Here is a 13,055-nt window from a genome sequence, read left to right on the forward strand (position 1 = left end):
ATAGATTTTGCCATTATAACATATGGGATGCGGGAGCATCATTTAGTGAGCTTATTGCACACGATACCTCAGTTTTTACTTACTTTTATGAGGATCAAATATCAACTTCTTTAATATTCTTTCCAAAAACTTAAAAGAACCTTGAATTACATTCATTTGAGAGGCATAAAGTAAAAGAAGTATTGCCTGAAAAGATTTCATTTTCAAGCTTTATTTTAAGACTTTTTAATTAATTTCTTTTACAGACAATTGAAAATTTGACTTAAGTCAACGTCTTTTTCATGATCCTGAGGCCTGGATTATTTTGATTATGGTTTCACTGCAGATATTTGATTTTCTTCACTTGGTTCAAATAATTTTGAGAAACAAACAAATTGTCATTTGTATCCGTACACAGTCCCCAGGGTCTACTCAGTCCACAGTCTATGTAACGGAGGAATTGTCCATCTTGGTCTATGATGTGGACACAGTCATTGTTAGAATCAACTGTAAGGATGTGACTCTGACTGTCTGTGGTGATTCCTAGTGGACTGAGTCTTTTGTTCTTTGGGGTATGGGCATGTTCGTAGTACCTGAATCTCAGTTTCCCGGCCTGATTGACCACCACTACTGCTTTAGCTCGATTGTCTGACACACAAATATCCAGGTTCCTGTTCTCAGTTATGTTTCTGTAACAAGTACCAGCTGAATAGAGAGTATAACCTTGTTCATTAAACTGAATGGTTTGTTTCTCTGTGGAGCCAGAGTAACGGACAACTTTTGTTTGTTTGTTATCATCACTTTCCATGATAACCAGGAGGTCACCAGAGGAGGTACTACAGACACCGCTAGGTCTCCAGTTCTGTAGTCTGATCACCTCCTCTATCTTCTCTTTCCTCATTATGTTCACAGTTTTATCCCAGTAATCAGTATAAACTAGATCTCCACTAATTGTCACAGTTATGTCATCTGGCATGTTCTCTGACTTGGTTGTGATTGACTTGAGTAGTGATCCCTGACTGATGCTGAAGAGTTTCATGGTACTGTTATGTCTTGTTGTCCATATCTCTTCATCATTCTGACAGACCACATTGTAAAGGTATCCAAACCCAGTGTCTATGGTGCTGACGATCTCTGGTTCATCAAGCAGCTGTTTGACTGGAGGAGAGGATCCAGCTTCTGGTGATTGTTGTGTTGTCTTCATGCTGTAGCCAGTTTTTTCTGAAGTTGAAAAACTTGATGATATTAATGTTCCGAATATTTTACAAAGTTTTTGAATTCTTCCTTGAGAAAATGTAGGTAAGGAGTGCACAATCTTTTCTGGAAGTTTTCTGTGTCTGTCTATATTAGATGTTACCCTGAGTAGCTTTGAAATGTCATTATAATCTACATCAACCTCAAATGAACTGATTTCATTTTTGATTTCAGAAATTCTTTTCTTAATTTCATCCAGATGTTTCTGTAGAGTTTGTAACTGTGAGTTTTTCATCTCATCAACTTCTGCTTTTAGTTTCTGAACAATTTTGTCAATTTCTCTGTGCCAGCTCTCTCCATGTTGTGTTATGGCAGTTGAGAGATCTCCATATTCCTTTTCCAACTGACTCATTCTGTTTTGTACATCAGAGGCAATGTCCTGGTAGGTTGGATAAATTATTTGATTTAGTTCAATGTTTTCTTTGATAATCTTTTCCTTTTTCTCATTAAGAACTTGTAATATTTTCAATAATTTATGACCCAGATGTTGATCAGAAGCAAGGCAGGTGTCACACACAGGAATGTCACATTGATTACAGTACATTGTACATTGTTGTTTATCATGAATTTTACACCCAGGGTAGAGGGGGGTCGATTTTCTAAGAGTAAATCTAACAACTTCATGTTTCTTAGATTCATCAGATACCATGTGTTCTCCCACACAGGCCCTACACAGGTTGACAAGACATGTATCACAATGCATCTGTACCACAGCGGTCTCACACAGGTCACATCGCATCACGTCCTGGGCACTGGTACGGGGGTCCATGATCAGACTAGACCTATAATTAGATGACATTATTTTAATTCTAATATATTTGTGACACATCAGTTTGATGAATGAGTCTCACTAATCATTACAATCAAGTCAGATGAATGCATACCTGCTAAAGTCCAGTAGAATGAAAATAGTAAACTAAATTGGCAGATTCTAGATTAATTGTTTGACAAATGATAAGTCTAATGACAATTTCTTTTAAATAGCGTAGCTGCCTTAATTGTATATCCATGACATTCAAAACATGATATTAAAAGGCGTACAAAATTACATGAATGTATCAGTCTATACCCAGGTCTTCAATTAACCTCAAAACAATCTTGTCAAAAATGTTTCCACATTTTATTATATTATTTTAAATAGTTTTATCAAATGAAAACATTCCATAATTATTACCTGACTTAAATGGCGCCTGTCTTGTCGGCCAAATAATATTCCAATCAATATATTGGATCACACGCCCACTTACCTGCTCACCTGTACAATGTCTATCTGTCAGATATTTGGTGTATTTTAACTCGTTATAAACAGGGGACTGCATGTTTAAATTTATGCCATAACTCTGTAGCTTTTCATTTCAATTCAATTTATTCACTCAAAACCTTGTAAATGGTACATGAGGTACAAAATCATATAAAGCATATAAACATATAATACAGTGGGTCAAGCACAATGCCGATAATCAAAAGTGACAATTTAGTATTCTAATGCAAGCTTTTTCAGAATGCTTGTTGCATGATTGCATTCCCTTGTCTGTGGAAAATTTGCATATATGGAGAGGGGGGTTAGCCACCATAAAAACTGAAGAAACATAAACATGATTCTTTTGAAAACACGTATTTGGTGAGTTTTGCGGCATTTTCCTTACGAAAATATGTTGCGTTAAATAAGTAAATGGAACAATTAGACCATAGAAGTATCAAAGAGGGTTTTCCTCTGTGAATGCAAAACAATGTTAGTATTTCTGGCCAGAACTGATGACAAGACGCTATGAGGAAGCAAATGAATATGAATGAAAGCTCCAGGACAGCAGGGATGATAGAAGCTGGCAAAACGCAACATCACGTTGAAAAAAGACCACATGTTTCCCAAAGTTTATGGAATCGATATTTACAGGCAGTAAATTGTCAAAGAAGGCTAAATTAAAATCAATTCCACATAGCAACATTGGCCAAATAACAGTCCTGATGGACTACCGTACACCTTGAACCAAATAGAACACGCATGGGACATTCTTTAGCACTGCATTTCAGCTGGTTTAAAACTTCCTAAAATTCGTTAGGAGCTTCCGACAGCTTTGTAGGAGGAATTGCAACATTCCGCAGGCTAGCCTTGCACGACTGATTGGAAGCATGGGTGGCACTGTAGGGCCGTTATTGCCTCGCAGGAATGTCGTACAAAATGCTGGCAATTATTAAAATAAAAACCGACATCAATTGACTCTTCTGAACAAATTTCTTTTTATCAGAGGCCTGTTCAGCAGAGCGAACGTTTGCGAGCGCTCGCCAAAATTCCTTATACCTCCAATAGTAATTTCGCGAACGTACGCTCAGCTGAACAGGCCTCAGGTCTACATCCAACATGGCGATTTTTTTTTTTAGAGTTACCGTAATGAACAATTAATAGCGTGTATTCAAAGAAATTTATCACATCCAATGTTTAATTTTCAAACTATAAAATATGATACTGAAATTAAAGCAGCATTCCCTTTTCTTTGATAAAGTCTATGAAAAACATATTTAATTTGATGATCTTTAACTTTTTTGTCCAGTAGGCCTAAAGCTTTACATTTTGATAATGTATACTCCATTAAATGAGGAATTGACATTTCAATTAGTGTAAAAGAATCTGGTGTCAATATACTAGTAAATGAACGGTATACTTGTATCATAACAATGAATTTGTTTGCCACAACAAATTTAAGTACTCGGGGGTCAGGAAAATTCCAACAGGTATGGAAAAAGGATAAACAGTCATGATGGTTTGTTTAACAAGGGTATCATATTGTTTTCGCGGAATTGTTGATAACTACAGCACTCCTGCAGAAAGATGTCTCCAGTAATATTTAGCCATTTCTCTGATGACAAGGACATTTTCATTTTAAGGAGAATCTGGAGATTTAGACAGATTTGAGTTCCGGTATTTCGGTGATTCAACTGAATTCTAACACTATGATTCGGTCTTTCCTTTTCGTTCTAGCATTTATGAATGTGGGACCCATTGTCGGTAAGGTTCAATTTTTGAGTTCAACGTTTGATTTTTAAAATTTGGTGTACATAGCGATGTTAGACTGGAATCTTTGGTATTTAGGAAAGCCCCAAGCAAGAGTCGACACGTGCACGACAAGAGGCGGATCGTGCATTCGGTCAAATATACGTTGTGATGGTTATGTAGACCATTATGCTTTAGGATGTAGAAAGAATGTCTGCTGCAAACCAGCGCCATCTACTGTCAATCCTGAGCCAGCACATCCAGGTTACCTTTTATCACTTAATGCGCAAGATGTAACCACAAATTGCATCAGTCTGATTAAAATCAGATTGGAATGGCATTTTATTATATACCCATCAATTTCCTTGTTTTTGTTACTGTTAATTTTACAGAGTTTAATGATTTTCCGGATCACCACACTGTGTATATTTATGAAGTCCATATCACCACTCTCTTAAACTGATGACGTAGTACGCAAAAACATTACGTTATTTTTTTGCGCGTTAAAAAGTACCTTGTTATTATGCTTTGTTTTATGAATAAATATTATAACAATTGATCTCTAAAGTTTTATTCTGCTACATTTAGCTAGTTATGAGGGGGTATATAATAAATTTATCATTATATCAGTAACTTGATCCGAAGAGCCGTGATGGCCTTGGCAGGCGGATCATCAGAATGATCGCGGTCATTTCGCGTCTCGTTAGATCTGATGATCCGCGGTTGTTACCGCCGCTCACTGTCTCTACGGGTAAGCCAGTTAGTGTTATAATAATATATATATAATGGAAAAATGATAATAAATTTTCAATGCGGTTACAGTTATGCAATATACTACGTGTATATTTTTAATGACCAAATTTTTAAAGTTGGTATTGACAAGTTACTGTATTTAATTGTTTTTGATACCTATCTATTTGTTTTAAGGCACGGACAAGTGCGGACTAATAACACGGGTACAGACACGCCATGTAGATCCGCGCCTTAGAGTGGTGGGCGGTGATCAAGCTTTGGACGGCGAGTGGCCTTGGCAGGTCAGTCTTCAGAATGACCGCGGTCATTTCGATTTACTCAGTTAAAATACATGAAAAAATATTATTTTTATAGATAAAAATGTCTCTACGGGTAAGCAAAAATGAAGGTGTTCTTGAAGTGCAACTGTATATAGAATATAGATTTTACCTTTAAATTTCGAAATGGTTACTAGCAATATATATTTCTGATAACCAAAGGTTTTTTTTATTGACAAGTTATTTGTTTTAAACTGAATTTTTTGACAGACGCTGACAAAGCATCTTTGGCGAACACTGTTTATCTGAAAGGTGACACAGGGCACACCATCGTTAACAAAGTTCATTGTAAGAATTGTTGTATATTCCAATTGTTTTTTATATAGATAATTTTTGGCTTTCCTTTCAATTTGAAAATGAAAGAATAAAAAGGAAAAACAAAACCATAAAAGTACAATTATGTGACGTACATTTCACATAAAGATAATGTCATTAGACCTTTTTATTAAATTTCAAAATACCGGGTATTTTCTTTAACTTTGGTAACGAAACCTATATACATGTAACTTCTTTTGGCCTTCGTAAGGAATATATAGACATGCTGCACAGATGAACCCAGCTCGCACAACGTGGATTTTTTGACCGGACATTACGTCAGACCCCCCCCCCCCCCCCCCCCCCCCAATCCACTTTGAAAAACGATCATTGTTACATCAGTAAGCTGGGGTAACAATCTAGGTCAGGAATCAAATTTTATATTAAATTGTGAATTGATTATTTTTTTTATGTCGCCAGAATTTGTTCAAAAAGAAAGATATATATATAAATGCTATATATTTATTTAATGAATACATGTTGAAGGAACTGGTGACAATGTTGTACTACGACGATTAATTTTCCGATAACGTCTTTTTTGACTATTTTTGTAAAAAAAAACTGGGAGGAGTCATAACGGCGAGAAATAGCTCGCGATGACAAGGACTCGGGGGCAACCCGGAAAATTTCTGTCCTTTAAAAAAGGACTGCGAATAAAAGTTGGTTTACAGTATATAGTTTGAAGTATTCGCCATAAAAAATATTTCAATAAATTAAGAAACGGTGTTTGCTTTATAAAATATTCCTGAAAGTCATAACTAAATTCATCTTAAAAACAATTGTGAATTATATTTATTCTCATTAAAGTTTTTCAATATAACAATTTTTTTATGTACATGTTTTTATTCCAATCAGCAGCTGCTAAATTTTCTAATAGCTGATCACTTATAATTGTCAAGATTTATTAATGAGTAACTCCGCAGGCTGACTAATTAGCCAATGAAAAAGCGCGAGTATCTCTGACGTTTTGTCAGTATATACTTGTTTTTATTTAGATAATTTTTGGCTTTCTTTTCAATTTGGAAAATGAAAGAATAAAAAGGAAAAACAAAACCATAAAAGTACAATTATGTGACGTACATTTCACATAAAGATAATTTGTCATGGGAAAAATGGAGATGTGATGATCAAGTAGCGTGTTCTGTATACGCAGATTTGTTATTTTTTTGTAACTTTCAGCCCCCCCCCTCCCCAACACACACACACTTTAAAAGCCGTTGCTACAGACCTTTATCAAACAATATTTAGATTGCTGAAATATTAAATTATTTTGAACGGCCTGCCTGCACAGAAACTTATGACGTACTTGCTTTATCTTTTAAAAGCCATTGTTACATCAGTGGTTGAGTGACGTTTCTCAAGGTCAAGTTAAATTTTAGTAGCGGTCCTAAATGGTGAATTGATTATTTTTTATGTCGCCTTGAGATCATTTGTTCAAGAAAGAAAGATTTATTATATAATGGATGCTATAATTATATAATGGATGCTATATATTGTATTTAATGAATATATGTTGAATATATGTTGAAGGAACTGGTGACAATGTTGTACTACGACATCTACGCATTCCGATAACCTCTTCTATGACGTGTAACTCCAGCTGGGACGGAGTCATCACCGACAAACAGCTCTGTATAGGAACTGGGGACACGGGGGCATGCCGGGTAATAGAAAAACAAAGAGAAAGTTAAAGGAAAGAGTATACATCTATCCATCCGTTGATTAACCACGGTTGATCGCGTCTTTTACTTATCATGTGATCAGAAAAATACGAGATCATCCATGGGTATCCGACGATGAGATCCATCTGTATATATTTTGCATCATGTTGTTTATCTCAACTTTTTCGGTAATGGTAAAGATTTTTCTGTCTGTCATCGAACGTCTGCTTTTATTTATAAAAGTATGCCGAAAGACAAGTTTGGTGGATTTTTTATAACCTCAATCATATTCTGTTCAATTTTACCACTTATTTTTTGGAGGGGCGATAACTCTGCCGTTTGATTTGCTGTTAAAGCAGTAGAGGTACAGTTCGTAAACTTTTGCGTGATTAATTTTAATATTTGCTATAAATTTTAGGGAGATTCTGGGGGACCATTGGTGTGTCTGCGTCATGATACGTTTGTACTGGTGGGCGTGACGTCATGGGGATCATCAACTTGCTCTGAGTTGGGTAAACCAAACGTGTTCACGAAAATCACCGCTTATCTCCCCTGGATACAGAGTGAACTGTCGGCAATATGAGGACAAATACAAATAAAGATTGTCTGCTTGGATTAAATAAATTGCACAACAAACACATCCAATGATATTTCGCCTTGTATATTTAAAAATAGTGTTTGAGTGTCAGAATGATAAATGATAGATATTTATATGGATATACAGTGTATGTAATTGAAAGCGGTCAACGATTACAAGGAATCTAACTCCTTCTATAAACTAAACAATCATTTTCTACGTTTAGGGAGAAATGCTGTTTTTTCATGAAAAAAATTTCATTGTCCCTCGTTTTCGCGCAAATGAGGGGACATTACATGTAAATCTCATTCGTCTGTCATTATGTATAGTTCTGTCCGTCCTTCACTAAAACTTTAACCTGGACCATAACTTTAGAATGAGAAGAGATAAAGTTTTCATATTAAACCTGTTTATTACCTATGACCTTTCTAAATACACTTTCATTGATATTTGACCTCGTGACCTTGACCTTGAAGTTTGACCTACTTTCCAAAAACTTGAACTTTGGTCATGACTTTTGTTTGAGAGGAGATACAGCTATCATATTAAATCTTTGTATTGCCTATGACAAGACATCTCTATTTACACTCTGATGTTTGACCCCTTGATTTTGAGGTTTGATCTACTTTTGAAAAATTAAACATTTTTTAAGATAGGTCATAACTGTTATTATATAGTTTCGACTTGTATAGGTTTTACTTCTATTTTGACAATACTGTCAATAAAATTTTAAAAGTGGTTTAAATTTTCTTCCAACCTGATCTATAGAAAATTTCAACAACTGATTCAAATAGTGTTTGCTTTTGAATATACATGTACTTTAGACCCAAGGACTGTGGATTGAACCCGTAATTATACATTCATACGTTACGCTTTCCCAGTGAAATTTTCTAAACAAATTATACCTGAATAGATTATAACCGTCCAGTCTTTTCTTCCGACCATTTAAATTTAATGACATCTACAGTGTATTTGGAAGTCATCAACATTTTTTTGTGCTTAAACTTTAAACAGCGGGTTCGGGTTTAATTGTCAATATTGTGCTTTCACTGAGAAAATTTTTTATCGATATTTCTGCAATAAATGAACCTCGATTAGAAGGTGTTGTGTTTATTAATAATTCATCACGTAAGGACCTCGGCGGACGGCTTCCCTAGTTACACAGGACTGTTGCATAAGACCAGGTAGGCCTAGATATCAGATGTATTTTCTACCTTAATCTTGAAAGCATTAACCAGAGTTATGTAAGATCGATTGTGAATGATCAAAACTAAGTTAAAGGATTATACCGGACATTTAACTAGCTCTCTTTTTAACAAGGTAAGTGTCTGTCGTGTTATCCCCAGGAGTTCAGACCAATTTCTAAATTCTACCTGATTTTGCGCCTTAACAGGTAAATTAATATTTGTTCACTCCAAAATATTACATTTCATTTTTGTTTGATTACATTTTTTTAATTGTCACTATTTTTATCAATTTTATATGAAATGTTAATTTAAAGAAATGAAGTTCACAGGGGCTTTCCTGTATACTTGTGTATAAAAAAGCATTCAATACAAGAATCGTGCTGGGAATCTGCATTTTATTGGAAAATAAAAACCATGTATGTTAATTTATACATGTACATGTGCATTCATGAGAGTATTTACAAGTGTTATGGAATGTTATTCTTGTCATCTGTATAGAGGACACTGAGGTTATTGGAAAATACCACCCCAACCCCGAACCCTCCACCTAAATGTGATGTTAACGTTATATACTTTTGTGAGACCCCAAAACCTTTCTTTTTTTTAAAGTGACTTCGAAAAAATTAATGACAATGCAACACCCTGCTTATTTTCTTCTGTCTTCCTCTACCTGTTTTTTTTTAATATAGGTTTTACAATCAAGAACTAAATATTTCAGGGTTATGTCAAGCAGGTAGTTTTTCATTACTCTTGGCCTATCCAATATGCCTGGGATCAACGTAGTGTCAACTGTTGCTGGGGCTGAATCGGTGGTGAGGCGATTACTGTGTGAACCTGTAGTAGCTGTCTCCTGTCAGGGAACAAGGCATATAAGTAAGATATCTAACAATTTAGTAGAAAAAGAATTTGGGATCTGAAATATTTTATATCATTTTATTTTTTTATATATAAATACCAGTTGTCTATACAGAAATACGCCTTTTGAAGTTGAATGTATTTATTATATCATAAGCTTTGATTTCCTCATCTTCTAAAATCAAAATTCTAGTACAGGTTGTTCTTTTGTGACCTTCATTCTACGAAAAAGCAAATAAAAATCAGAATTGAATTTAATGATCAGAATTATTCATGTTGATTTATTTTCTGTCTAAACCTTTTATAGATGTATTAACGTCTGTGACTACTTGTATTCCTTCCGGAGATGTGTTCGTGTTCGATGTGAAATCTTGTCCAAACATCGTATTGGATGGTGGTCTCATACGGCTGTTTCAGTCTGTAGAACTAGTAAAGGTACCAGTAAATTGTCTGCTTTTAATATTTTTACTTTTTTTATTCACAACAGTAATGCGTCATGCATGGGGGTTTTTTTTGTCCTTCATTATGTTTTTTCCTAATTGAAGGTGTTTCATGACGTAAGCATTGCCAGCAAATTTCTTCATCCATACGGCATAAAAATACGCCATTATTTTGACACTCAGGTTAGATTTAGAATTATTAAATTGTAAATGGAATTCATGTTGAGCAAAAAGTATATTATGAAATGATATCAAAATACGATTGTTTAGGTCGGCTACTCCGTTCTTCTGGAACAAAAAGGATTTCCGCCAAGAAAGATAACTCTAGATCAGCTTTGTAAAAAGTTTCAGATCAACCTACCGGCTTCAGATTCCCATGAACAGGTGAAGTTAACTCTTTTGTACTCTGTAATCAAATCAAATCAACACTCAAATGTAATTATTTCAGGTTCCTAAACCACCTTGTTAGAGAGGAAACTCTCAATGGCATTATTGACTATTTTAACTTAGAAAAAGAGGTACTAGTAACTTCTGGACCAATTTTTTTTAAACAATGCTTGCTGAAATTACCATTTCAATTATGTTTTTAGATTTATTCAGAAAAAAACAAGTATATACTGACAAAACGTCAGAGATACTCAAGCTGTAGAAAGTCAACTAGGAAGTGTCATTAATATCCTAAAATGGTATAAGATGAGGGCTATTGAGTTTAATCTTCTGTTGAATAAAATACATGTACATAAAAAAATTCTTATATTGAATTTAATGAGAATAAATATAATTAATCGTATTACTTTTTAAGATGAATTTACGTTACTCACTTTCAGGAATATTTTATAAAGCATACTAGCCGTTTCTTAATTTATTGAAATATTTTTTATGGCGATATACTTCAAACTATATATATACTTTTTTTTATTTCTGCTTAATGAAGTACATCGATCACAATTTAATATACATCGATCCAAATAGATTGTTACAAGCTTACAGGTAGAAACGTTTTTCAAAGTGGATTGGGGGGGGGGGGGGGGCGCCCGAGTAGGTTCGGCTCCAAAAAATCCACGTTCACGATCGCGGGTTCATCTGTGCAGCATGTCTAATAAATATTCCTTACGAATCCAAAAGAAGTTACATGTATATAGGTTTCGTTACCAAAGCTAAAGATAACTAGTGCGATATTTTGAAATTTAAAAAAAACGTACGAGGGAGAATTTAACATTAATGTGCTATATTATTTTACTGTCACTCAAAGTGCTCATGCACTTCATTCTCAGGCCCGTAGAAAGCAATTTCAATATGGGGTTACAACCATACATTTTCTGGCCATGCATAGTAGAATTTGTTAACGATGGTGTGCCCTGTGTCACCTTTCAGAGTAAACAGTGGACTCGTCCAAAGATGCTTTGTCAGCGTCTGTGAAAGTTACCTGAGATTCCTACGCAAAGGAAAGCGCGAAATCTCTGTATAGAAACTGTTGCGGCTGCGGAGCTTTACTCATGGTTCATTCGCCATAGAAAAGAATCCGACATTTAAAGCTTAATATCTTTGAATATACAGACTTTTTCAAGATAAGCTTCATTTTTGTTTCTAGAGATATTTTTATCTATAAAAATAATATTTTTTCATGTATTTTAACTGAGTAAATCGATGACCTAGCATCGTTTTAGATAACTCAAGCCCCTCTAGGGCTTGAGTAATTAGCATATAAGCAAAATTTTATTTTGTTTAGAGATGAATTTTGAATCTTCAGTCATGTATATCTTATTCATGGTTTCAGAAAAAAATGAATGATGATGTGAATTACTGGGCAAAGCGACCTTTGTCAAAATCGATGTTACATCTGTGTGCTACATCTGTGATGTCATTAGAACCTTTGTATACCTGTCTAGCCAGGTAATAAATAAATATTTGACTTATAAGGCATAAAACGAGCAAAATAGTTTATGAAGTTTAGCTGAATGCTTACAATATACATGTAGAATAAACTCTCTCCATTTTTTCGTTTCTTCCTTCAGTCAGTTGGATCCGCACATGTGGGAGTGGTTTGACTGTATGAGTGAGGAGAACCGTCTGTCGCGGATTCAGAGGAGACGGATCCAGTCGGTGAAGTCCGCCAGGAGGAGCCAGCAGTTTGTTGAGCACCTGTACGAGTACCCCGTGACGGAACTTACAGAGGAAGAACGACAACTCCTGTCCAACACACTACCGGAGTCTCATCCCGACTAAATGATGTCTGATAAATTATTGTATTAAACTTGAACATTAAAAAATAATACAGTTTCTTTAATGTATAAGAAATTATTGAACGAAATTTGATCAGAATTTAGTTACCAGTATCAATCTTCCTTATTTTATTAAAGTTCCTGAAGAATTTATTATTTTAGTATTGGCGATTGTAGTAATACGTGTTCTATTAATATGATAATAGTAATATTTGCTTTTAAGCTTCTTATATTGGGATGCTTTGTGCTATTTTCTTCCTTTCCACGTTAAACATTAAATATTGTTAATTATCATACTGAAAGACGTATCAAGATTTTGATTTGTTTACCAGTATGTAAGTAATACCCTATTTGTTACTGTACACTTTAGTCCTTTGCAAGATGATCAACCTTTGGTCATGATGTATAAAGTGATAACCCAGACGTATTTTATATATGTGCAATAAAGTCATGTCTTTATCTGTATATTATTTCTTAATGTAATCACTGGTCAAATGATTGAGGGA

General features: G+C 34.7%; 3 protein-coding genes across 5 annotated transcripts; 2 read left to right on the plus strand and 1 right to left on the minus strand.

Annotated features, from left to right (window-relative positions):
- Nucleotides 1-243: 243 nt before the first annotated feature.
- On the minus strand, nt 244-2,502 carry LOC134243195 (E3 ubiquitin-protein ligase TRIM71-like). The gene is made up of 2 exons (XM_062725416.1): nt 2,408-2,502; nt 244-2,015 (listed from the first exon to the last, which is right to left on the minus strand). The coding sequence occupies exon 2, from the start codon at nt 2,000-2,002 to the stop codon at nt 317-319; it is 1,686 nt and encodes a 561-aa protein (XP_062581400.1). The 5' UTR covers nt 2,003-2,015; nt 2,408-2,502; the 3' UTR covers nt 244-316.
- A 1,739-nt stretch (nt 2,503-4,241) lies between these two features.
- Nucleotides 4,242-7,980, plus strand: LOC134243198 (chymotrypsinogen 2-like). The gene is made up of 4 exons (XM_062725422.1): nt 4,242-4,486; nt 5,150-5,256; nt 7,128-7,271; nt 7,687-7,980. Exons 1-4 carry the CDS (start codon nt 4,294-4,296, stop codon nt 7,849-7,851), a joined length of 609 nt encoding a protein of 202 aa, XP_062581406.1. The 5' UTR covers nt 4,242-4,293; the 3' UTR covers nt 7,852-7,980.
- Nucleotides 7,981-8,781: 801 nt separating this feature from the next.
- LOC134243196 (piRNA biogenesis protein EXD1-like) lies at nt 8,782-13,014 on the plus strand. Of its 3 annotated transcripts, none has more exons than XM_062725419.1 (7): nt 8,782-9,029; nt 9,751-9,905; nt 10,195-10,322; nt 10,433-10,510; nt 10,598-10,711; nt 12,105-12,220; nt 12,343-13,014. In XM_062725419.1, exons 2-7 carry the CDS (start codon nt 9,797-9,799, stop codon nt 12,551-12,553), a joined length of 756 nt encoding a protein of 251 aa, XP_062581403.1. In that variant the 5' UTR covers nt 8,782-9,029; nt 9,751-9,796; the 3' UTR covers nt 12,554-13,014. The 3 variants fall into 3 exon arrangements, with proteins under 3 accessions (XP_062581403.1, XP_062581401.1, XP_062581404.1); XM_062725417.1 differs by lacking the exon at nt 8,782-9,029 and adding an exon at nt 9,036-9,165; XM_062725420.1 differs by lacking the exon at nt 8,782-9,029 and adding an exon at nt 9,210-9,238.
- The last annotated feature ends 41 nt before the right edge of the window (nt 13,015-13,055 follow it).

The sequence above is a fragment of the Saccostrea cucullata genome, unplaced genomic scaffold, assembly GCF_032062105.1.
Source record: "Saccostrea cucullata isolate Sc308-1 unplaced genomic scaffold, CSIRO_AGI_Scuc_v1 ctg3362, whole genome shotgun sequence".
NCBI lineage: Eukaryota > Metazoa > Mollusca > Bivalvia > Ostreida > Ostreidae > Saccostrea > Saccostrea cuccullata.